Consider the following 27,881-nt stretch of genomic DNA (forward strand, 5'->3'; position numbering starts at 1 on the left):
CAACTTTTTTATCCATAACAACTTCAATGAGTCCAGAAATATTTTAAAATTGAACATTTTTAGGCCACCGTTGTCGTACTCGTTTACTAGTGTTGTTCTTTTAACCTTTTCCGAACCTCCCCATACAAACTTAAAAAACATACTATTTACTTTATTTACAAAACATTGTGGTAATTCTATTATTGAACCTATATATGAAAATTTTGATGCCATCAAATTTTTTACTATGAGTATTTTACCATCCCATTGATAGGTTTCTCATTGTCCAAGCTCTTATGGACTTTTCTATTGAGACCATTTTCGGTTCCCAATTTGCAGACAACTCTTCAATATTAATTGATGGGTTAACTACTACTCCTAATAATTTGACACTGTTGTTTGGTTCGAATTTCCAATTGATATCACCGATCTTCTTTTTCAAACTTTTGCTTGCGCCAATCCAAACTGCGTCACTTTTGGTTTTATTAAGATGTAGACCTGAAATTTCTGTAAAACGGTCAAGGATTTCTATAACTCTATGTATTGACTTTTCATCCCTCACAAAGATTGTAGTGTCGTCGGCAAATTGAGTTATTTTAACTTCACCTTCCCCATAGTCTTTAAGGGGTAATTCAATACCCCGTATATCATTTGTTTGTCTTATCTTACTAGACATAATTTCTGACGCTATAAGATATAATAAAGGAGATAAATTACAACCTTGTCTTAAACCTTCTTCTTGAAAGAAGAAATTTGACAAATGACCATTGTGTAATATAGGGGAGAGCGGGGAGTGTTCGCCCTATATTTTTCTGACCAGCCTAGCGATGTCAATTTTAAGGTTAGGGAAGACCTGATTAGCCCATGTGAAAGCCACATGTCTTAGCTATATACGGCCACTATCCCAGAACTATAGGCCTCACAATAGCAGCAGGATAGAGCAAACAAAAAAGTTTTGCAAAGTGGCGAACTTGCCCCATATTGGGGCAGGTTCGCCCATATGGTGGGGCAAGTTCACCCTAATCACAAAAAAGGTTTAAACATTGCATAACAATAACATATTAAATGCAAACATTTAGTACAGGGAATTCATTCTCTTTTGGGGAGTCACTAAATTTGTTGCAGGGGTCGGGTCAGGGTAAAATGTAGCGGTCCAAAGTGAGCTTAAACATATCATGTTTACAACTTCGGGGAGATTATGGATTAGGACATAAACGGTGGTATGAGTAATACTGATACCACATAACTTTAAAAAGCATGCTTTTCAGTAGTTTTACCTTGTTTAATGGTATAATTATAAATATTTTGCATAATACGCTGATGGGGCAGGTCCGCCCTCCAGTTTGGGGTAAGTCCGCCCGGGGAAGATATAGGGCGAACATGCCCCATCCTCAAAAGGGCGAACGTGCCCCTTGTGCATATTTTTGTATTTTTTTCAGGGTATGCAAAATACAAATCGAATAAGGAGTTTATAACTGCATTAAATCTTTGACAAATCCCATATGTTCCCAATACAGATTTCCATTAAAACCATCTGTATCATGTATCAATGGTAAAACAACATTATTATTGCAAGAAAAAATTACGTTTTGGTGTAAATTTTTTGTTTTGGCTGCGGTTCGATGAACACGTCCAAATATGTCGCGTAGCTAATATGAGAAGTTTATAATGACCTATGTAACCTAATTTTGCATTCACCAAATTCCCAGATAGCCGTAGTGCTGAGAAACAAGGGGTGGGCGAACCTGCCCCTAGGGCGAACACTCCCCGCTCTCCCCTACAACTTACAGTGTTCTTAAACATAGTGGTTATCCATTTTTTCAATTGCATACCAAAATTTAATTTCTCAAGTGCAAATAAAATCAAATCTCTGTTTATCGTATCGAATGCTTTTCGAAAATCAATGCAAATCATAGCCCCTTTTACATTTTCCTTTTCTGTATATCTCAAAACATCTTCAACAAGGCGTATGTTTAAAGCTGCACCACGTTTTCTTAAAAAGCCATTTGGGTCTGTGTTAATTACTTTGGGTAAAACCTGATTTATTCTTGAGGCGAGCACTTTTGCTGCAATCTTGTAATCTATATTCAGTAATGTTATCGGTCTCCAATTGAATAATTGAATTATTGTTATTAGCAGTAGACAGAAAATATAATTGAATTATTGCTATCAGCAGTAGACAGCAAATATAATTGAATTGTTGCTATCAGCAGTAGACAGCAAATAATTATAATTGAATTATTGCTATCAGCAATAGACAGCAAATATAATTGAATTATTGCTATCAGCAGTAGATAGCAAATATAATTGAATTATTGCTATCGGCAGTAGACAGCAAATATAATTGAATTATTGCTATCAGCAGTAGAGGTGGCACACCACCATTACGCTTCCCATTGAAATACGTGCAAAAAATCCCCTCGGAAATCTCATCTAATTATTTCCCTGCAATAATAGATAGAGCAATGAGACTGCGCATGGTTATGGGATCATCCTTTTGCTTTAATATATTTTCTTTTGCACATAGATCGCCAATGTCAGTTTTTTGTAAATTTGACATTTTTACCCCATCCCGTGATTTCAAAGCTGCTGAAAGCTCAATTCTTGGGAATTTACATCGATACATGATATGCACGATTGGTCCGCCAGAACACATTTAAAATCATTTTTTCTGCACGTTATTTCATCAAAACCGTTTCAGCTTTAGAATGTCATCAAACAAACGTATCAGACAGCAAATATAATTGGATATATTTCTATCAGCAGTAGACAGCAAATATATTTGAAATATTGCTATCAGCAGTAGACAGCAAATATAATTGAATTATTGCTATCAGCAGTAGGCAGCAATGTAATTGAATTATTGCTATCAGCAGTAGACAGCAAATATAATTGAATTATTGCTATTAGCAGTAGACAGCAAATATAATTGAATAGTTGCTATCAGCAGTAGGCAGCAAATATATTTGAATTATTGCTATCAGCAGTAGACAGCAAATATAATTGAATAATTGCTATTAGCAGTAGACAGCAAATATAATTGAATAATTGCTATTAGCAGTAGACAGCAAATATAATTGAATAATTGCTATCAGCAGTAGATAGCAAATATAATTGAATTATTGCTATTAGCAGTAGACAGCAAATATAATTGAATAGTTGCTATCAGCAGTAGGCAGCAAATATATTTGAATTATTGCTATCAGCAGTAGACAGCAAATATAATTGAATAATTGCTATTAGCAGTAGGCAGCAAATATAATTGAATAATTGCTATTAGCAGTAGACAGCAAATATAATTGAATAATTGCTATCAGCAGTAGACAGCAAATATAATTGAATAATTGCTATTAGCAGTAGACAGCAAATATAATTGAATTATTGCTATCGGCAGTAGACAGCAAATATAATTGAATTATTGCTATCGGCAGTAGACAGCAAATATAATTGAATAATTGCTATCAGCAGTAGGCAGCAAATATAATTGAATAATTGCTATTAGCAGTAGACAGCAAATATAATTGAATTAATTGCTATCAGCAGTAGACAGCAAATATAATTGAATAATTGCTATTAGCAGTAGACAGCAAATATAATTGAATAATTGCTATCAGCAGTAGACAGCAAATATAATTGAATAATTGCTATTAGCAGTAGACAGCAAATATAATTGAATAATTGCTATCAGCAGTAGGCAGCAAATATAATTGAATAATTGCTATCAGCAGTAGACAGCAAATATAATTGAATAATTGCTATCAGCAGTAGGCAGCAAATATAATTGAATAATTGCTATTAGCAGTAGACAGCAAATATAATTGAATAATTGCTATCAGCAGTAGGCAGCAAATATAATTGAATTATTGCTATTAGCAGTAGACAGCAAATATAATTGAATAATTGCTATTAGCAGTAGACAGCAAATATAATTGAATAATTGCTATCAGCAGTAGACAGCAAATATAATTGAATAATTGCTATCAGCAGTAGACAGCAAATATAATTGAATAATTGCTATCAGCAGTAGACAGCAAATATAATTGAATAATTGCTATTAGCAGTAGACAGCAAATATAATTGAATAATTGCTATCAGCAGTAGACAGCAAATATAATTGAATAATTGCTATTAGCAGTAGACAGCAAATATAATTGAATAATTGCTATCAGCAGTAGGCAGCAAATATAATTGAATAATTGCTATTAGCAGTAGACAGCAAATATAATTGAATAATTGCTATCAGCAGTAGGCAGCAAATATAATTGAATTATTGCTATTAGCAGTAGGCAGCAAATATAATTGAATAATTGCTATTAGCAGTAGACAGCAAATATAATTGAATTATTGCCATCAACAGTAGAGAGCAAATATAATATGAATTATTACTATCAGCAGTAGGCAGCAAATGTAATTGAATTATTGCTATTAGCAGTAGACAGCAAGTTGCTTGAATTGTTGCCATCATTAGTAGATAGCAAACTCGAATAATTACCATCAGCAGTAGATAGCAAGCATACTTAAATGGCTGCTCTCAGCACTAAAATACCTGTATTATTATTCATATGTGTTCAAAATTTGATGTCTTTGTTCCGCTTTGTAGCCCAACTTGAGCTAAACTGGATACTTGTGCAGAAGAGAAGCCCATTTGTTTGAAAAGTTGTGTAATATTTTAGTCATCTTCCTAATACTTTTAATTTGATTTCATGATGTATGTAAGCTACTAAAGTATTCAAAAACGGAAAGGACCAGTTTTTGACCCTTGAGTCCTCCTTTCACTGGGGTCGTTAATTAGACTTACGCCCACAATATGCATGACATAATTATTATATTTTCGGAACAGGGGGTTTAAATGTGCGGTTTTTAGGTAAATATATACCCTTTTTTTAACTTGTTGAAATTTTGGAAAGAGGGGCTGATCCTGGCTGCGATGGTTCAGTCATTGTGATATGAATAGGGTATGCGCTTCTTAGATGTAAGTCCCTGATTGCTGTTAATTCCTGTAAAGTAAGCGTGCGAATAGCCTGTGCGTAGCGCACTATAAATCATATCTTTTGTGACAAAAGTACAATTTTACATTCAAAGATATTTTAGAAATAGAGGTAAATAACAACATAATGGGCAAAATAATGAAATCAAACATTGTGCTGTTTAATGTCGTCATAATTATATATTATACCACATTAGTACAAGAGTGTCTGTGCCAGAAATAAGATAATTTCTGAATGTGTGTCAGCACCCCGGTCGGCACAATACTGCTAAAGCCATATTATAACATTTCCATTGAAATCGCAATGCTCCTTCGCCTCCGAAGGAGTAATCCGCTGTTCCTCTACTAAATTAAACAACATTATGCAAATGAACCTCAATGTGCACCCAGTGCATATAAACACCACCACCATGATATCATACCACGACTCTATCTCGGTCAAAACGTGAAGAACTACTCCTTTTTCACGGCAACTAGATCCTCGCGCAGCAGATTACGTATGATGTAAATGGATATAGGCCTACTAATTACCCGTAATAATCATGCATTTAAATCGTTCCAGATTCAAGATCCACGTTTTTGCTTTGAATTTCATGGACACATCATGTATGATATAGACATAGCCTACTAAGTACACCAGTAATAATCATGGATGCATTTTAACCGTAACCATTCACGATTCAAGTTTTCACTTTTTGACAAATTATTCACATCAACATCGTCACTCGGAGTGCTGTATGGAAGGCTGGCTTCTTCCTGGGTCTGTGAAAAGAAAAATGAACAAGTTTCATGAACAAGAGTTTCATCGCAAAACGCTAATTAAAAGCCATATACAGTCCAAAATGGTTCTTTTAAAATGACACCTCATTTATTAAACATCCAAGTATACTTCATAAGTATCGATCACGTATCACATAATCATTTTGTTATTATTTTCTTTATACTTTAGCAGCTTAATTTGCATATATCTCAAATTGGTAAAAATGGATATATCGCGTTTTGCGATGAAACTCTTATACATCCAGTGTGAAATTAAAGATGATAGTGCCGTATATGGACGTCTGATGATTTATTAATTTGTCTTACCCCAAGGGCTTAACTTAACTTAACTAACACAATTTATAATGCGCCTTTTCCTGCTGCTACAAAGCGCATTGGATCTTGGTATAGGTCCTATTTGCCCCACACGTATGACCTAATAATACTTTAATAGGCTACCATTGGCTTTTGGCAGTCTGGCTCTTGGTAGGTCTCATTTGCTCTACCCGTAGGGCTGCGGCTCCTATTCACCATTGGCTCTTGGTAAGTCCTATATGTCCCACATGTAGGACCTACAACTTGCCATTGGCTCTTGGTAGGTCCTATTTGCCCAGGATTTGCCTCGTAGGACCTTGATCATGTCGATGGGTCCACTTTCAAATTCTCAGCGGCACACCGGCCCCTACCACAACCAAACTTGAGTAATGAGCGTAGGACCTACAACTTACCAAGCTTTACCATTGGCTCTGTACTATATATTTGCCCCGCCTCAAGGCCTACAACTCACTAATACCTTTCACTCTGGTATATCTTATTTGTCCCGCCCTATAGGACCTACAACTTACCATTGGCTCTGGGTAGGTCCGAAGATATCCACTTCTATTGATATGCTCAGCAAATGTTGTCTTCAATATGGTTTTATCAGAGGATGAAAGGCATTGTGCACAAAGCTGACATTCCTGTGTGGATGAAAAATGATAAATAAACTATTAAAAAAACCCCAATGGCATAGGCTGTATTGGTTCTATATAATCATAATAAGCAATTAATTCTCCATTCATTATCTCCATAATGTTGCCCGATATGTTGCCATAATTAACCATGCTAACAAAGTTACATAAAATCAAGATTGCGATTAGCTGTCAACGGTAACCGGTACAAAATATTTAGCCAGTGGCGTAGTCCCCGGGCGTAGTCGGGGGGGGAGCTTCCCCTGTCTTGCCCCCCTTTGCCCCCCCCCCTGTGAGAGGCCTTTTTGTAGTTGCCCCCCTTGCTCCCACCCCTCTGAAAAAGTCCTGGCTACGCCACTGTAGGCCCTATTTAGCAAATATTTAAACGACGTTCCTGTTGGCGATGACGTCGGATCGCAATTTAACATTAATATTCATCTCACCGTGTCTGTGCAATGTTGACATCGTTGTTCATAACAAACTCCACTCACTACGTTCACATTACTATCACGTACTCTGTCAAAATAAAAATAACCGTGTTTTACGTTCAGATTGGGTGTTACATTCCCGGGATACCATGGTTACATTGCAAAGAGTTTTAAAATATCTAGATTGCTAGCTGATTTTAATTACTTTTTTATTGCCTTAATATTGAATCAATTATTCTTCGTCGTAGTCGCTTCGTTATTCTTCAATATTTATTTTGTTCTTCCTCATCCCCTAAATTAACATAGTACGATTAAAATAAAATGTGTTAGAGAGAAACTGATAGACAGGGCCGGAAAACCATTGGACCAGATGGGTCCGGGCTCAGGACCCCCAAAACTGCCCTATACATCTTCCTTGTAGCCTCAATAACAGCAGGTTTTGGGCCAAAATAGAGCAAAAATTTAAATAACATTTTTAAACAGCAAAATTCACTTGATTTTGGGCTAAAATTGTCTGAAATAGATTTTTTTGCGCGCTTCGCGCAATAACATCGAACCAAATTATGCTCGTTCCCCTCTAAATTTTAATGCATCCGCCACCGCTGTCGACTTTATACGTAGGCCTAAACCAATACTTGGCCACTGAGTGCACATGCCTTTCTCGGGACGTGAATTTGGGGCCTCCAAATTTGGGCAGGTCCAGGGCCTCCAAAAGGTAAATCCGGCCATGTATATTGACTGAGACAGACATAAAGACGGTAGACAGACAGACAGACAGACAGACAGAGAAAAGAGACAGGCATAATGAGATTGAGACTATACAGGCTGTATCAAAATGATTGGTACCCATTAGTTTTTGGTATCTATTGACAAGCCTACTAACATATGCAGCATTGTATCATGTTGAAATAGTCAGAACTTATAGTTTTATAACCATTTATAACATTTATCTATAAATTAGGTAGCTCCCGTGTTGCATTTTGATGTGACAGTCTTGTCCATAATTACTGGAAGCTGATGGGTACTATCATACACACTGTAGACATGAACGTGAGATAAGAAACAGGTTAATACGAAGAGAAAATGTTTGTCTCGAGACAAAAACAGACAGACAGACAGACAGACAGACAGACACATAGAAGATGACGACCAGCCAAAAGACATGAGGGTAAACACCTTTGTTTCATAACCACTAAGGTATATAGGACATTTTTTGTTTTAGCTATAGCCCCCTCTCCAGAAGTATTTAATTATATTTGTACTTGCTCAAGTAGCATTTTCTGCAAATTTTATTACACAATTTGTTGCCGTTCTTTTTTATGAGCATTTAAGTGCCTAAAATGGCCTAAATTGAGGCTATAGCGCTCTTTCCAGCCTTCTCTAATATTAATGTCCATAGACTTTACATGTAAAATGAAAAGGTCCATAAAAAAAGAACGGCAACAAATTGTGTAATAAAATTTGCACAAAATGCTTATTGAGCAAGCACGAATGCAATCCACTAATTTTCGTGAGGGCTATACGAAATATTTTTTTATGTAGTTTATGTATGGTCTTTTCAAAAATAAAATGTTCATCTGAAACATAGGTGAGACAGATTATCGAAGTTGAATGAAATAAATAATTTTTCAGTGTATACCTGACATTTTTGCTGTGTCTTGTCATCATCAGCAGGCTGTGTAACGTTCTAGTGTTTCCAATGTTAGATATGTGGTTGCGTGTTGTAATTTCGGGCGACAAATTTGCCTGGAAATAAATACTGTTCGAATAAGATATAACAGATACAACAGGACAATCCACTTCATTGTGAATGTTCACGTGACTTCCCTTATGCCAGTCCCAAATGAATGTTACTTGAACCATATTTAATCTCAGATGTGTAAATGGATCAAGCATGTCAAAAGAGCTCTCAACAATAAAAATTAAAAAAAAATATGGAGACTCCTGCAATGACCTGCATGTTATACTCTGGGTTTTTACGACAGAGGCAACGTTTACCATAAGCTACTACCGTAAAAACTCGATAGTTAACAACTGTGCTTACTATCGAGCGCTTTTAAAACATGCAAACCTGAAGTGCCCCATCCACAAAAGTGTAACGGGTTTTGAGCAAATCATCGATACACATAGTTATAATATATGAACAGGTAGATCTGCAAATGTGTGTCTAAACCCCATTATCTTAGTTGGTAAAGCGCCGGACATTGGTACAATTTCATGTTTTCTAAAGCGCTCGATAGTAAGCACATATGCTAACAATCGAGTTTTTACGGTATACCAAAAAGCTTATGCCTATGGAAACCCTAGACCGGATATTTCCGGATCCAGTTAAGGGATGGGGTATGAACGTTTGGACAGTATTTATTGTGGGACATTAGAGCACATCAGACATATCGAATTGCATTCTGAATACGAGGAATGTCCTTCTGATATCAAATAATTTTGATTTTTTGAAATTTGCAATGTAATACACATTTTATGGCAAATGATTAAAAATTGATATTTTTGATATTTAACAGTACTCGAAGTAAACTTTATAAATCTGATGATTTATAGTCGGTTCTCGGATGCGATTTCCGGTTCTCGACTGCGATTTCCGGTTCTCGACTGCGATTTCCGGTTCTCGACTGCGATTTTTCGCTTTAGTAATTAGCTTTGTTCGGGGTTTGCTCTTCTTCTCGACGTTTGTCGCGGAAAAATATTTGCCACATCTATATTTAAAATGCTGCAGAAAATTTTGGCTACTATCTAGAGCGATGATTTTACATCGGACTTTAATTAATAGGCATAAAGTAACCTTTATTTTCGGTTATCCTGGAACTTATCACTCTCTTCGTTCCGCTCAAATAATAGTTTTGTTCGGGGCTTTGTTGCTGCTGCAGAAGACGTTGCGGACAATTGGCCGTACTTCAGCATTGGTACAATTTTTTGCAGTGTCTTCCGATGCACAAGGCGTCCATTACGCGAACAACGCCCTGAACAAAGCCCGGGAAAAAACCTGATCAATTAAGCGGAAAGAACAAAAGGTGGCATGCAGCGTACAACCGGAAATCGCTGCGGAGAACCGAACGACGCGGCGTCTGTCGCAACGCAAAATTCCTTGCAAAAAAGTCGGACAGTAACAGAGTCATTTAAGACGTTTCATTACCCAAAACACCAGAGTTGTTAACATATTCATGATATTACACGCTGGGTTGCTGCCCGGGGGTTGCTGGTTCCCATGCACGGATTTAGGTAGGGGTCCAATACCCCATTGAATCAAAATTAAAAGTAAAAAGGAACGAAAGAAAAAGAAAAAAGTAAAAGAAAAACGACACCTTGGAGCTTCGCTTAAACAACGAACTCACCTCTAGAAGATAAGCGTTTAAATCTTCATCCACAATGAAATCCCATCTCGATAATTCGAACAAATTGGATCTATATATAAAGATAAGAAGACTCGTATAGGCTTATAGGGAAGAGTATGGGCTATTCCACTTGAAATCCATACACCCCCTATGGAAGACGTGACCTTAAAGCCACACATTCAGAATTGTTCAAAGGAAAATGGTCAGAGAGTAACATGTCAGCGTACGTGTTAATTGTCGGCAAACGAGGACACACACACAATATTTATCACCCTAAACTGCGGACTTATTTCCAACCGAGGACAGTCTCAAACTGCTGCAAAAGACCTCAAATGCATGCTAAATACATTATAGCGATATTTGCCTTAATGTGTGATTTGCTTCACAGCGACGCCCTCAATTTTGCTCGGATTTCTACTTTTTGCATAATTATAATAATTATATATACTAAAATACCACATAAAAGACTAAGACTGAAGTGCTTTAATAAAAGTAAAATGTAACTTTTGTATTAAAACCGGGTCGACCCGGTTTTATTCAGAGTTCAACGATCGAGTGCTTGCTAACATGTACCATGGATGTCAGCTTGTATATGTACACACGTCGAGCGCGATGCTCCGTGCAGTTACATGTAATACGATCGGCGAGCGTATTGTAGGCGTTGGAATGAAATCGCAATTTTCTTCGTTATACCTCATTTGTTTGTCTCAAAATTTAAAGGGATAATGTGATCAGTGAAAACAAACATTTAAATAAGAATCTATTCTTTATACAAATCACACATTGTTGCTTTAAACCGAGGGCCATACGTGTAAAAACTACAGTCAACAGTTGATAGATAAAATTCCGTTTCGTATTATACACAAAAAAATCCGCCATTTTAGTCCCCGGGTTTAGTCCACGGTTAGGCGATGAAAACACGATACACACGTCCTCGGTTAGATAGCAATACACCATAGACTGTTTTACAGTCTATGAATACACACTGTCCTCAGTTGGCGGCAAACACACACACCCCGGTGTGTACATGAATGTGTAATTTTACCTTGAGCACCTGGATATGCATACAATAAGGGTCTGATTTTCCCATAGCCCTATAGTATGGGACTACAATCTGATATTTCAAGTGATGGGTTCAATCTTCCACACGTGGATATCAAATATGGGTTGCATGAATGGGCCCTTGAAATCTACACCTGTGTGGGAGATAGGTGGATTTTCTCACAAACTGCTCGAGTTTGCTGGAATCTGTTATGCTAGTTGGATTCCTTGTGTCATTTCCTTTCTGAAAATGTATACTTTTATGTAGTTATCGTCATACTTTTAGAGATATAATAAAGAACAATATCTAAATTACTGCCTCGAGACGGACCGTGTTCACACCGAGACGCACGAGTTATGTCGAGTTTTACTTCCGTGTGAGATATTTTGGAAATTCTATAATACTTACCTTTGCCGCAGTGCCCGATCTTTAAAGTAGTGCTTATATTGTCTTACGAGACGAGGCCGTAAGTTCAGCAGAACACCGCGAACAGCTTCAAGTAGTTGGGGCATAACTTTACTTGTGTCTAATCCTGTGTTATAAATATTGAAGAAAGAAATCAGAGTGTAGTGTAGTAAGTGCTGACGTCGTTATTGTTAGTGACCTTGTAATGTAGTCGAAGAATCCTGTTTTACTTTCCGCATTGTCAGAAAAACGGTTCCAGACTAATTTACAAAATTAAAAAAAAAATAGAAAAATTACCTATTTGGCTTGTCAGTACAACTTTATCAATGGAAATCCAATCTTTTTGTTGGATTTACGCTAATTGTTTAGTTTAAATAGAACAGACATTTTATGCAGTATGCCCTGAAAATGTTAAAGCCGGGGATATGAGAGATTTTAAAACCTTGCTTCTTAACAATTCAGCAAAATTCAACTCGAACAAAGAGGTTAAGGGATCTGGAATGAGCGTTTTCAGCGTTTCGACAGTATTTGTTGTGAGACATGAGAGCACATCAGACATATCCCACAATAAATACTGTCCAAACGTTCATACCCCATTCCTAATTAACACGACCAACAAAGCTGCTGTGGATTGGTCAAATTTGACCACTACAATACAGCTTGATAACCTTGATCATGAAAAAAAAACACCCATCACAGGATCACTAGTCAGTAACTTCAACAAGTGATCTCAACAATTGCTGTGTAAAGTTGGACTCGAGTGTATTTTGAGATAAAATACATGTACATTAACTTTTTATTTGATACTAGTTGAAATTTGAAATTGAAATCTAACATGTTAAATTAAAATATTATTGATGATTAGAAATTTCGGAATTTCGTGAATGTCGCAATTTTTGTCCTTTGGGCAAGTAACTGCACACCTCCATCCAGGCAATATACGAGTAGTTTGTGAAACTTTCCTGCTGTAAACAGTCACAGTTCTTCATAGAATTTCTCTTCTCCTCTTTGTCTTTAGCTATGTTAGCAGGGGTAGTCTTTATATCATTTTCCATTCCGAGTGAGGTATATATATGTGTCCGCCTTAGTTATTATGCTTCCCTTGCCATTCATCTTGCATCTCATTTTACTGTTCAGCTCTTGAAGACAATCTTGTAGTCACGGAGTAAGGCGCTCGAATATGGTGCGTCAGACGACGCGACATTGTTAAACTCTGTTCTCATGAAAAACTGTGCAAGCTAGCTTGAAATTCCCTTGGACAAGGAACTACCCGGTCTACCCGTATGAAACTCGGCAAATATTCCAGGCTGCGATGGTTGATGCAAATATATTAGGGCTTGCGCTGATCTCGAAAGTGCGCATCCCTGGAATTGTTTATGGAATGATTTGCGCCACCGTGAGCAACGACTTATCATTAACTATCTATAAATCGTAGAGCGATCAATAAATATAAATTCAATGGTTTATCTTTATAATCTTACCTCGTATCTGGGCGTATGTTTTAGCTGCGATCCAACGGCTGTATCCATGATGATTCATGTATGTCCTCGTTTCTGGAAACTGAAATATGTGAAATAAGAAATCTGATATTTTCGGTATGCTTTGTGCCCAGTATAAAGATCGCTGAGAGTAGCGGTGGGACCCCGGTGTGGGACTAGAACAGGGGGTGCGGGGGGGTGAAATCAGGGGACTGGAATGCCCAAATTGGGACCAGACAAAGGGGGGTGAATTCAAAGGACTGGAATGCCCACATCATGACCAGAGAGTGAAATCAAGGGACTGGAATGCCCAAATTGTCCCAAATTGTGGGCTTTTCGCAATTTCGGATAAGGATTGGACCCTGTTGCGATGAAGACAGACAGCAAGAAAAAAACCCGGAATATGTACCTCTTTTACTCACCGTATAAAAAGACACGTAAACCTCATCCCGAAACTCACCATCCGTAAGGTAAGTCTGGTTGTCGTTGATGTTTATTGGATAAAATGGTTTGTTGGCCACTCGGTTTATAGGGTCATGAAAGATGTACGCTCTCATCGGTTCGACTGAGGTTAAGACGACGTAAACGCCGATTTGGATTGCGTGACCTTCCACGGTGAATTGGTTAGCTATGAACTGTTGCATCAGGCACTTTTGGTTCAGATCGTGATCTGTGTCAAAGGTCAAGTGAAATCAAAGTACTGAATCAAATTAATACCGAATTAAGGTTAAATACTATTGATTTTCAAGGCTTGATTCCAGAGGGGCGTAAGTTAATAATGGAAACAGCCATGCAGAAAAGAATGAACTCACGCGTACAATACGGTAGTGTATCAATCTGAACTAGGGCCACGAACAAACCGCGGCTCGTGAGTCATCCTCTATGTTGCAGGGATAGGGAAGGGGCGACCATGATAGGACCATATGGGCTGATGGGGGGGGGGGGGGTGATTGTGGGCAGCCGTTTTCGGCTATTTTCCTTTGGATTTTCTAAATTTTCAATTTTTAAAATTATTCTGGATGATATCTGTCGTGAAATAAATCAATGCTTCTATAGGCTATAATAGGCCTAGTATGCCTATTTATACCCTGATTATGCAATATATAGGCATGCAACAATAACTACAACAACAGTAACAAAACCAACAACCAATATTTTGTTAATCTAATTTGTAAAAATATATTCATAGGCCGCGCATAATAGACTAGTATAGCCTAAAAATTCCTGAATTATATAATGAAAAAAAACGGGCAAAAACAATCAATCGCTGCAGTCAGAAAGAAAGAAACGAACAAGAAAAAAGAAAAAAGTGAGAGAAAAATAAAATAAAATAGATGGAATGGACCACATAGGGACTCGAACACGTACCAAAGTTTTCCAGCTCAAAACTATAGTATTATAGCCTATAGTCGAACGGGCGCGCTAACCGATTGAGCTACTGAGTGACCTGTGAAATCGATTGATCTCAAACTGACTATTATGGAATAGTGCATACCAGGCTCTTATGATAAACAATCTTATCACCGCTGTAAATGTCGGAGGTATCGATGGCGAAAAACCTCGATTTTTGCAAAAGTAGCTTAAATTTGGAGTGAAATTCAAATGGTAAACGAATCGACATACTTTTGAGAAATAATGTAGGCAGTTAGAAATCAAAATTAACGTTCCACAATCCAGATATCGATAATGTAACATAACAGTGTTTTGTGGTACAAGATTCTCGAAAATTGTTCCCAAAAACGGGCTAATAAAATTTAATCGGTACTGTATTTGGTTCTTCCCCATGGCAACATTATTTCTTTGGTCGATTTGTAGTACAATACAAAAAGGAGAAAACAATCACTCGGCGTGGTTTTATACGGAGCGAATATTTGAAAAAAACTGCATGGAACGTGTTTTTGATCTTGTGAACATGGTGCGTAAAAATGATTTAAACGAAGAATTTTCAAACGGATTCTAAAAATTTGTATAAACACACAAAAATAATGTTAAGATACATCCATGCACCAACATTTGACTCACTGCGATATTTGATTGCTGAGAAAACGCGGTTTTAGAGAACAACTTTATACGTCTTTTATACGTTTTTATACGTTTCTTCGTGTAACCTTAATATCAAATTAATAATCGAAAAGTGTATGAAGGACATGTGTCTACCACACTAACTTGAACATGACTATTTCTGGTTTGCTTGCGTTCTTAATTACCTGTTCTATTTCTTTATGGGTAATTCACTCAGTGGATTATGCAATGAATCCTCTTCTTGTTCCACCTATTTTTGCTTAATGGCTTGATTGATTGTGTGATTGATGTTTTCATACCTTTACTCCTGTGTTGCCTCTGCAGTTTGATTGATTGACGAATGTTTTCTTACCTTCTTCTTCTTTCAATACATTGCCTCTGTGATTGATTGATTGATTGGTCAATCGATAATACAATGAATGTTTTGTTCTTCTTGTTCCCCCTATTTTGTGCTTGATTGCTTGATTGACGTTTTTCTACATTTTGCTTCGTTTTATCTATGATTAATATTGATTGATTGATGACTGATGTATTTTGCTTCTTTCAGTAGGCCTACATTCCCTCATTTCAAATCATTAGTTTTGGTTTCTCTGGGAATCAAGGGATTAAAAAGTGGAGATGAACTGGTTTGCAATCATTACACTATTGTGCTGGGAGGACACAAGAGGGTATATATAATCAAAAGTATAATGGCCTATAACCATACGTATATAATAACCTATTGTGCTAACATTTTCATTATCGATATCTATCATCGCGGGCGACAGTTGATGCTCTCTGCCGTAGGTGGCACACTTCCATGACACCTTATAATTACACCCGAGTTCCGAGATTCGTTTGATAAGTTATGCATAGACATCGTTGAGACATAAAGGATGGATATATACGAGGCCTACATGTAGAAATCATGTGCATATATTTAGGGGTGGGGGGTGTTTTGTTTATTTGTCTGAAATATAAACGATGCATGATGATGTAGATGATTTGATTATGAATTAGATTATTCCTGGAAAGCACAACCCATACCTCTTACCTATGTTCCCTCCGCCACCTATATATAACCTCCTCCCTCCCCTCCCCACACTCGATATCGACTCTTCCCTATTATTCCACTCCACTCTTGAGCTCCCTCTCCCCTCCTTCCCTTCCCACTTCCAATGCTCTCCCCCCTCTGTTTCTCTTTCTCCCTTTCCCTTCCCCCCCCCCCCCACACACACACACACACACCCTTTCCCTGGCGATCTCTTCTCTCTCTCTCTCTCGTCTCCAATAAATAAATTGAATAAAAGTCAGTTTAAACCAGCTTTCTATGATATTGATCTTCCGTCATGCGACATGCACATAAATAGCGTTGTGTATAATAGTGTTTATATCACTGAAGTCATAATCTGTCAAGTGTCTATTGTAATGTCTGTGGAAATATTTCGATGGTCTATATATTTTCACAGTGAAATCAGCTTAGGCTATTTCGTAGTCTCAAGTCAATGCTTTCAAACTAAGTCAATGCTTTCAAATGTAGACTGCTTTGTTCGACTTCTCTGCTCGTGAATATTGCACTGCGAAATTTAAACATTTCTTTTGTATACTTTAGATCAGGTAACTCGAAAATCCTGTAATTTTATTCGTCACACCACTTATAAGAAACTGAAACCAAAACCGAAACTACCTGTCACAAATGTTTAGTTTTAAACAAAGGGTAGAAACAATGAGTTCGATATCTTGTGATTCAAGTGGTTAGGCAGGACAATAGGAAACCACGTGACCAAAACCAAAACCAAAACTAAAACTCAATATTTGAAATGAGGCATTGCTTTTGTGATTGATTGATTCATCAATTGATCAATCGATGTCGATTGATTGATTGATTGGTTGGTTGATTTGTTTTCTTACCTTTTGCTTCTTTCAATACATTGCCTCTGTGGTTGATGTTCTTCTTCATCCACAATCGTGTTCCTCCCGTAGGCTTCATCTAACAAACACAAATAACAAGCTGAACAAGGTAAAATACGTCAAAGAAGTTATCAACCAAAATTCACGGGGTGGGCCTACATATCATTGTAATTTTTTGCTTAACACGCAAAAAGCAGACTAACATATAGGCCTATAGTTAACTAAACCGTAGGCTACCTATATACCAAGCCGGGATACCAAGAACGGGTAACGACCAAAGGCAAATTGGCTTTGCTCCGCGTACCGATAACACATAATGGATATTGAACGTCGTCTCAAGGGGCGCATTTGATCTCGTGGGTAAAATGTTCGGGAGTGAAAACGAATGTCAAAAGATGAAATAGACAAATAGTTCAACATGTTCAATAAAACCAGGGAGTGAACTTAGTGTTCCGAACCCAATGAGGTAAAATATCTTTGTCCGAACCACAAATACTCAGCACAGGCTGTGAATGGGTTGTACATCACTGGTGAACATAGTTCAGCATGATACACACTAATATACGGAATGAAGTGTCATAAACCTTAATATAGGCCTACCTCTTGGAGAAATTCTCTCTTCTGATTTGGTAAAAGAAACGTCTTTGGAATATACTTGCTCTTCATCGAAAAAAAAAAAATTGTTTATTAAAAATAGGCTCCATCCCAGGAAAATGATTGATCTGCAAAAACAACAAGTATTTAAGTTTATAAGGTCTTTTGGCAGAGTTTCACGTTAGCAGTTAGCCAGACCATATTGAACATACAGGGTGTCTAAAACTTGTAACATATAAAAAAACTCTACATTTTTTTCTAAAATTGTGAAACTGCATGGATTCATACCAAATTTATATCCGAAGTGACATATATCTTTCATGGGAGCTTTACAGATGTGATAAAATGCTTTCGTTCAGGAGGTGTCACTTTAAACAAAGAGGTCTGAATAACTGAATTCCATTTATTAACCCAGATTCAATAACAAAGAGGTCTGAATAACTGAATTCCATTTATTAACCCAGATTCAATAACAAAGAGGTCTGAATAACTGAATTCCATTTATTGACCCAGATTCAATAACAAAGAGGTCTGAATAACTGAATTCCATTTATTAACCCAGATTCAATAACAAAGAGGTCTGAATAACTGAATTCCATTTATTGACCCAGATTCAATAACAAAGAGGTCTGAATAACTGAATTCCATTTATTAACCCAGATTCAATAACAAAGAGGTCTGAATAACTGAATTCCATTTATTAACCCAGATTCAATAACAAAGAGGTCTGAATAACTGAATTCCATTTATTAACCTAGATTCAATAACAAAGAGGTCTGAATAACTGAATTCCATTTATTAACCCAGATTCAATAACAAAAGAGGTCTGAATAACTGAATTCCATTTATTAACCCAGATTCAATAACAAAGAGGTCTGAATAACTGAATTCCATTTATTAACCCAGATTCAATAACAAAGAGGTCTGAATAACTGAATTCCATTTATTAACCCAGATTCAATAACAAAGAGGTCTGAATAACTGAATTCCATTTATTAACCCAGATTCAATAACAAAGAGGTCTGAATAACTGAATTCCATTTATTAACCCAGATTCAATAACAAAGAGGTCTGAATAACTGAATTCCATTTATTAACCCAGATTCAATAACAAAGAGGTCTGAATAACTGAATTCCATTTATTAACCCAGATTCAATAACAAAGAGGTCTGAATAACTGAATTCCATTTATTAACCCAGATTCAATAACAAAGAGGTCTGAATAACTGAATTCCATTTATTAACCCAGATTCAATAACAAAGAGGTCTGAATAACTGAATTCCATTTATTAACCCAGATTCAATAACAAAGAGGTCTGAATAACTGAATTCCATTTATTAACCCAGATTCAATAACAAAGAGGTCTGAATAACTGAATTCATTTATTTATTAACCCAGATTCAATAACAAAGAGGTCTGAATAACTGAATTCCATTTATTAACCCAGATTCAATAACAAAGAGGTCTGAATAACTGAATTCCATTTATTAACCCAGATTCAATAACAAAGAGGTCTGAATAACTGAATTCCATTTATTAACCCAGATTCAATAACAAAGAGGTCTGAATAACTGAATTCCATTTATTAACCCAGATTCAATAACAAAGAGGTCTGAATAACTGAATTCCATTTATTAACCCAGATTCAATAACAAAGAGGTCTGAATAACTGAATTCCATTTATTAACCCAGATTCAATAACAAAGAGGTCTGAATAACTGAATTCCATTTATTAACCCAGATTCAATAACAAAGAGGTCTGAATAACTGAATTCCTTTTATTAACCCAGATTCAATAACAAAGAGGTCTGAATAACTGAATTCCATTTATTAACCCAGATTCAATAACAAAGAGGTCTGAATAACTGAATTCCATTTATTAACCCAGATTCAATAACAAAGAGGTCTGAATAACTGAATTCCATTTATTAACCCAGATTCAATAACAAAGAGGTCTGAATAACTGAATTCCATTTATTAACCCAGATTCAATAACAAAGAGGTCTGAATAACTGAATTCCATTTATTAACCCAGATTCAATAACAAAGAGGTCTGAATAACTGAATTCCATTTATTAACCCAGATTCAATAACAAAGAGGTCTGAATAACTGAATTCCATTTATTAACCCAGATTCAATAACAAAGAGGTCTGAATAACTGAATTCCATTTATTAACCCAGATTCAATAACAAAGAGGTCTGAATAACTGAATTCCATTTATTAACCCAGATTCAATAACAAAGAGGTCTGAATAACTGAATTCCATTTATTAACCCAGATTCAATAACAAAGAGGTCTGAATAACTGAATTCCATTTATTAACCCAGATTCAATAACAAAGAGGTCTGAATAACTGAATTCCATTTATTAACCCAGATTCAATAACAAAGAGGTCTGAATAACTGAATTCCATTTATTAACCCAGATTCAATAACAAAGAGGTCTGAATAACTGAATTCCATTTATTAACCCAGATTCAATAACAAAGAGGTCTGAATAACTGAATTCCATTTATTAACCCAGATTCAATAACAAAGAGGTCTGAATAACTGAATTCCATTTATTAACCCAGATTCAATAACAAAGAGGTCTGAATAACTGAATTCCATTTATTAACCCAGATTCAATAACAAAGAGGTCTGAATAACTGAATTCCATTTATTAACCCAGATTCAATAACAAAGAGGTCTGAATAACTGAATTCCATTTATTAACCCAGATTCAATAACAAAGAGGTCTGAATAACTGAATTCCATTTATTAACCCAGATTCAATAACAAAGAGGTCTGAATAACTGAATTCCATTTATTAACCCAGATTCAATAACAAAGAGGTCTGAATAACTGAATTCCATTTATTAACCCAGATTCAATAACAAAGAGGTCTGAATAACTGAATTCCATTTATTAACCCAGATTCAATAACAAAGAGGTCTGAATAACTGAATTCCATTTATTAACCCAGATTCAATAACAAAGAGGTCTGAATAACTGAATTCCATTTATTAACCCAGATTCAATAACAAAGAGGTCTGAATAACTGAATTCCATTTATTAACCCAGATTCAATAACAAAGAGGTCTGAATAACTGAATTCCATTTATTAACCCAGATTCAATAACAAAGAGGTCTGAATAACTGAATTCCATTTATTAACCCAGATTCAATAACAAAGAGGTCTGAATAACTGAATTCCATTTATTAACCCATATTCAATAACAAAGAGGTCTGAATAACTGAATTCCATTTATTAACCCAGATTCAATAACAAAGAGGTCTGAATAACTGAATTCCATTTATTAACCCAGATTCAATAACAAAGAGGTCTGAATAACTGAATTCCATTTATTAACCCAGATTCAATAACAAAGAGGTCTGAATAACTGAATTCCATTTATTAACCCAGATTCAATAACAAAGAGGTCTGAATAACTGAATTCCATTTATTAACCCAGATTCAATAACAAAGAGGTCTGAATAACTGAATTCCATTTATTAACCCAGATTCAATAACAAAGAGGTCTGAATAACTGAATTCCATTTATTAACCCAGATTCAATAACAAAGAGGTCTGAATAACTGAATTCCATTTATTAACCTAGATTCAATAACAAAGAGGTCTGAATAACTGAATTCCATTTATTAACCCAGATTCAATAACAAAGAGGTCTGAATAACTGAATTCCATTTATTAACCCAGATTCAATAACAAAGAGGTCTGAATAACTGAATTCCATTTATTAACCCAGATTCAATAACAAAGAGGTCTGAATAACTGAATTCCATTTATTAACCCAGATAGGAGGTGCCACTTTAAACAAAGAGGTCTGAATAACTTAATTCCATTTATTAACCCAGATAGGAGGTGTCACTTTAAACAAAGAGGTCTGAATAACTGAATTCCATTTATTAACCCAGATAGGAGGTGCCACTTTAAACAAAGAGGTCTGAATAACTGAATTCCATTTATTAACCCAGATAGGAGGTGTCACTTTAAACAAAGAGGTCTGATTAACTGAATTTCATTTATTAACCCAGATAGGAGGTGTCACTTTAAACAAAGAGGTCTGAATAACTGAATTCCATTTATTAACCCAGATAGGAGGTGCCATTTTAAACAAAGAGGTCTGAATAACTGAATTCCATTTATTAACCCAGATAGGAGGTGCCACTTTAAACAAAGAGGTCTGAATAACTGAATTCCATTTATTAACCCAGATAGGAGGTGTCACTTTAAACAAAGAGGTCTGAATAACTGAATTCCATTTATTAACCCAGATAGGAGGTGTCACTTTAAACAAAGAGGTCTGAATAACTGAATTCCATTTATTAACCCAGATAGGAGGTGCCACTTTAAACAAAGAGGTCTGAATAACTGAATTCCATTTATTAACCCAGATAGGAGGTGCCACTTTAAACAAAGAGGTCTGAATAACTGAATTCCATTTATTAACCCAGATAGGAGGTGCCACTTTAAACAAAGAGGTCTGAATAACTGAATTCCATTTATTAACCCAGATAGGAGGTGCCACTTTAAACAAAGAGGTCTGAATAACTGAATTCCATTTATTAACCCAGATAGGAGGTGCCACTTTAAACAAAGAGGTCTGAATAACTGAATTCCATTTATTAACCCAGATAGGAGGTGCCATTTTAAACAAAGAGGTCTGAATAACTGAATTCCATTTATTAACCCAGATAGGAGGTGTCACTTTAAACAAAGAGGTCTGAATAACTGAATTCCATTTATTAACCCAGATAGGAGGTGTCACTTTAAACAAAGAGGTCTGAATAACTTAATTCCATTTATTAACCCAGATAGGAGGTGCCACTTTAAACAAAGAGGTCTGAATAACTGAATTCCATTTATTAACCCAGATAGGAGGTGCCACTTTAAACAAAGAGGTCTGAATAACTGAATTCCATTTATTAACCCAGATAGGAGGTGCCACTTTAAACAAAGAGGTCTGAATAACTGAATTCCATTTATTAACCCAGATAGGAGGTGCCACTTTAAACAAAGAGGTCTGAATAACTGAATTCCATTTATTAACCCAGATAGGAGGTGCCACTTTAAACAAAGAGGTCTGAATAACTGAATTCCATTTATTAACCCAGATAGGAGGTGCCATTTTAAACAAAGAGGTCTGAATAACTGAATTCCATTTATTAACCCAGATAGGAGGTGCCATTTTAAACAAAGAGGTCTGAATAACTGAATTCCATTTATTAACCCAGATAGGAGGTGCCACTTTAAACAAAGAGGTCTGAATAACTGAATTCCATTTATTAACCCAGATAGGAGGTGCCACTTTAAACAAAGAGGTCTGAATAACTGAATTCCATAGGAGGTGCCACTTTAAACAAAGAGGTCTGAATAACTGAATTCCATTTATTAACCCAGATAGGAGGTGCCACTTTAAACAAAGAGGTCTGAATAACTGAATTCCATTTATTAACCCAGATAGGAGGTGCCACTTTAAACAAAGAGGTCTGAATAACTGAATTCCATTTATTAACCCAGATAGGAGGTGTCACTTTAAACAAAGAGGTCTGAATAACTGAATTCCATTTATTAACCCAGATAGGAGGTGTCACTTTAAACAAAGAGGTCTGAATAACTGAATTCCATTTATTAACCCAGATAGGAGGTGTCACTTTAAACAAAGAGGTCTGAATAACTTAATTCCATTTATTAACCCAGATAGGAGGTGCCACTTTAAACAAAGAGGTCTGAATAACTGAATTCCATTTATTAACCCAGATAGGAGGTGCCACTTTAAACAAAGAGGTCTGAATAACTGAATTCCATTTATTAACCCAGATAGGAGGTGCCACTTTAAACAAAGAGGTCTGAATAACTGAATTCCATTTATTAACCCAGATAGGAGGTGTCACTTTAAACAAAGAGGTCTGAATAACTGAATTCCATTTATTAACCCAGATAGGAGGTGCCACTTTAAACAAAGAGGTCTGAATAACTGAATTCCATTTATTAACCCAGATTCAATAGTTTTTAAAGAGTTTCCAAATTTGTCGACCATTGACATTTTAGAAGCTTTTAGACGAGCATTTCTTCGCTGAATACGGTATGGGTGGCTACAAAGGTAAATTCTGGTTAATAAGATGGTTACTAATTTTGTCTTGCTATACATTTATAAGTGGATCCAATGATTTTTGGCATCCCTACGCCTCAAGATGATAAAACTAGAATTGGTTCCATTTTTTCTATATATGCACCCTGTGCTTCCCACGAGGACCGAAGGTCATAGGGGGCCAAAAATGTAAAATGTCCTGTATCATATTGTAATTTACTTCAAATTGTTCCTCTCATTGCCAGGAATAAAAAAAAGTAAATTGTCATATTGCACTAGTGTGGTTAGTTCAGGAGTCATAGAGTAAATTAGGTAAATTGTCAAATATCTCATGCACCATGGTTGTGCACAGGCCAGATTTTCAAAATGCACTGATTCAATCGCGTCTTGGCTCAAATTACTCCCGACAAACGAAATAGGAAAATAATTTGTTTCAGAAATGTATAACCATGATAACCCCGCCCGAAATAGATGTAATCATAGGTCAAATGTCATGTATGTACATTGGACTTTGGCTTTCATCGTTTTAATGTACTTTTGGTAATTCCGGGCAATTGTTGTTTGGTTCGGCCTTCTTGTGAAGGGAAACCGGATTAAAAACAATCTTAGAGTTTGATTTCATGGCTCAATATAAATGGCGACCGACCATGAAAAGAGTTAGAAACACGTTCCTGTCTCCGAGCCGTGATTTCCAATCAATATGTTTGTGATCAGGCCTACACCATAATCAATTTTTTGTTTTGGACCATGCATCCCCTAGGGGTCAAGAGGAATCAAATTTGAGATTTCGTCAAAAACCATGCCAAAGTATTCCTCTGGTCATAACGATTCAGAACATGTTGTATCTGTGACATTGTTCGTATAAACTAATTATGCAGCTATAATGTAAGCACTTCTATAAGCTTATCAACTATACATATTAATATTATGTTATATCATGCGTTGAGAAGTTACAAAAACGCAGTATTCTTACAGTTTGTTCGGTATTCATAGCTAATACCATAGCAAGTAGAGAACGACTCTGAGGATCTACTAGATATGGATACGTATGCGTCCACAGGATACTTGTCGAGTTCATATCTTCGGTTCGTTGGTATCCACGAGCACTGAACACCCTTTGGACGGTTTGGTAAGACGAGACCTGCTCCTATTTAATAATAATAAAGCTCAAATGAAGTAGAAATACCATGATAAGTTATAATTTGTCTGATCTGATTCGTTGTGCTTATCTGACTATTACGGTAGTAAGCTGTGGTAGTTCTACTATTTCACAATAATGTGCTGAAAATTTGAGACCAATATGACCAAGATTTAAAATAACTTTATATATAGACGGCGATGGTGATGATAATCAATCCTGCAGAGAGCAAAATATGAAAGTGCAACAAAATAGTGTAAAATTTGATATTTTCGTAAAAATACTTAAAAATGATGCTCACCGGCAATTATTGCTCGAGAAGTCTAGCCAAGAATTTGCTCACCGATAGCTTCACATTTGAATGCGTAACTATCGTATACAAATTCGAAGCTAGAGTTCTCGAGTATAACTAAAACCGGTACTTCCCCGTCCTCCTGACAATTTCAAATACTGGTGAAGATTATGTTACTCGAGAACTCCAACTTCGAATATGCACGCGATAGTGGGGGTGGGGGGGGGGGGGGTACTCACATTCAAACGCTATACGGGGATGTGGTAGGTTTTCCACGAAAAATCCTTAGACATGGGTCTATGTTTTGAAGAAAAAAATCCTTAGTCATGGGTCTCCTTTTTAAATTTTGTGTGAAAAACATGTTGCTTTTGCTATTTTCAAGCTCAAATTGGTCCTAATATTCTGAAAATCCTTAGATATGGGTTTCAATTTTCAGAAAATATTTAGACATGGGTCTCTATATTTTCGGTAATGGAAATGGGTAAGGGTTCGAGAGCTCGGAACGCACACCCCGTCAAAAATAATCCAAGTTAAAATAGACTTTTTATATCTTCTGACAGCCATGGTGTTACTGCCAACAAATTTTATTTCAACAACATGATAACAAAATACATGGCCTTTTGATATTATTTTTTAAAGAAAGAGAAAAGCAACAATTAAACACAGAACTAAAACAGACTTCTCGGGCAACGATTAATATGATGAAGCTTGATGATAATTACTTACATGATCTCTATGATGGTAAAGATTTAATGACGGTAAACGTGGTACCACAGCACTAATATTCCCCATAGCGTCGACATGGTATGTTACACCACTCACATTACTATGACAAGTTGTGCCCATTTGGGCATCATCATTTTCCAAATTACACACCACATTCCACCACAGGACGACATTAGCCATTAGTTGCAAACAAATGATGAGTCGTAAATATAGAATAGACAGTGGAAATCCCATTTTGAAAGAAATTTACAATTTTTTTTTGTCTGCGTACTAAACCCCGAAAAAAACCCAGCTAAAGCGACGATCAGCACCAAACCATGTTTCAAAAGTTCACTGTGTGCGATCATGCGTGAGAGGCAATTCCTGATATCATCATAAGTTCCCTGGTTTTCATTGACCCTTCTGATACCATACCAAGGTGATTCCAATTCTTTTCTGGACGAAAACATGACAAAGGAGGCCAAATGGCTGATCTTTTCTTTTCCCACTTCACTGATTTCTATTAATGCTGCACATAGAATCAAAAGAAATCTTATTATGATAAATTTAATATGCATGAACAGTTCTTCAAGGTGATCATGAATACACCGAGTAGTGTTATAGGTAGGTTTACGTGAGGTTTTGAAAATTAGGAGCAGAATAAAGGTTGAGTTCATGACTCGACGGAAGTGCTACTAATGACAGGAAATCTCACCTTTTAGAAAGAAATCATGTTCTCTGACTGGTCAAATGCATTAAAATTTGCCCCTGCGAGGTGTGAATCATCGGAAATGTAAGTGTGAAAATATTCCCCGATTTGGGGGTCAGGAGCTCCTGAAGAAATGTCCTTGTCCTTTACCTCATACTTATAAGTTATGGACCCTTATAGTTGTTGAAGAAGTTTCTCTTGACTGCCCACAGTGTCTTCCTAATCCTATTTGCCTTTTCCTTGGCGTCATCTTCGCTCATGCCTCCATTGACATACTTTCCATACTTCGCACTCCACACCAACATTTAAAATGTGTTCTTTGATGTTGCAATATACCTCAAATTGTCCTCTCATTGGAATCGAGTCAAGTAGGTCAAATGTAAAATATTTCATGACATTTTGCAGGGTCATTTTTGAGTTTTGGCCCCATTATGACCTTCGACCTCTCGTGAGAAGCATAGAACAATGGAACCAATATTTGATGTGTTAGGATGCCGAAAAATATAGCAAAGTAAAACCCCATACACACAGCCCCTTACACTAGTAGCTGTTCAATTTATTTTGTTTTGACATTGTTGGAAGCTGAAGTTTGTTCATGACGCGTCGAACTTTTTAGCATCCACTTTCATAACTTGAGTATATTAAAGTGCCGAACTCGGGTGAAATCTAGTTCAATCTGGTGGTGTCAAATTCTGCTACATCACCTCCTCTGCATGAGATAATTCCAACATAAAACTTGAATTCTAACAGACAGATGTGCAACAAACTATAATTTTTCAGCATTTAAAAGAGCTAATCAAGTATTAAAATACAAATGACAATTAAAGACCCATTCAGCATGTTCAGTGAGTTGTTCATCCGGACGATCGTACAAATGATCAAAATTCACATTTTGGTACCTATGTGATTGTCATAGATGTGCTAACATAGCCTGCTAGTGATTCAGCCGAAAGCCGTGTATTTAAGGGGGTACTACACCCCTCAATAAATTTGTGTCTATGTTTGCATTTTTCTCAAAAACTTATAACACACTGGTAACAAAAGTTATGTATATTATAG

The 27,881-nt window shown here is 36.3% G+C and overlaps 1 protein-coding gene across 1 annotated transcript; it reads right to left on the minus strand.

Moving 5' to 3' along the window:
* Nucleotides 1–4,828: 4,828 nt before the first annotated feature.
* LOC140162332 (probable tubulin polyglutamylase ttll-15) lies at nucleotides 4,829–26,766 on the minus strand. Its single transcript, XM_072185559.1, has 12 exons — nucleotides 26,135–26,766; nucleotides 24,952–25,125; nucleotides 17,888–18,009; nucleotides 17,288–17,366; nucleotides 13,798–14,045; nucleotides 13,379–13,457; nucleotides 11,901–12,024; nucleotides 10,451–10,520; nucleotides 8,743–8,849; nucleotides 7,119–7,191; nucleotides 6,571–6,684; nucleotides 4,829–5,728 (listed from the first exon to the last, which is right to left on the minus strand). The coding sequence occupies exons 3-12, from the start codon at nucleotides 17,951–17,953 to the stop codon at nucleotides 5,594–5,596; spliced, it is 1,095 nt and encodes a 364-aa protein (XP_072041660.1). The 5' UTR covers nucleotides 17,954–18,009; nucleotides 24,952–25,125; nucleotides 26,135–26,766; the 3' UTR covers nucleotides 4,829–5,593.
* Nucleotides 26,767–27,881: the final 1,115 nt, after the last annotated feature.

Source organism: Amphiura filiformis, chromosome 10 (assembly GCF_039555335.1).
Source record: "Amphiura filiformis chromosome 10, Afil_fr2py, whole genome shotgun sequence".
NCBI classification, from domain to species: domain Eukaryota; kingdom Metazoa; phylum Echinodermata; class Ophiuroidea; order Amphilepidida; family Amphiuridae; genus Amphiura; species Amphiura filiformis.

Coding starts and splice junctions, on each gene's coding strand:
- LOC140162332 (XM_072185559.1), bottom strand. CDS start 17,953: ATGAAGAGCAAGTATATTCCAAAGACGTTTCTTTTACCAAATCAGAAG. Junction 6,685..7,118: donor GTCAACATTGCACAGACACG/GTGAGATGAATA, acceptor TCATCCACACAG/GAATGTCAGCTTTGTGCACA. Junction 5,729..6,570: donor GGACCTACCCAGAGCCAATG/GTAAGTTGTAGG, acceptor TTCTTTTCACAG/ACCCAGGAAGAAGCCAGCCT.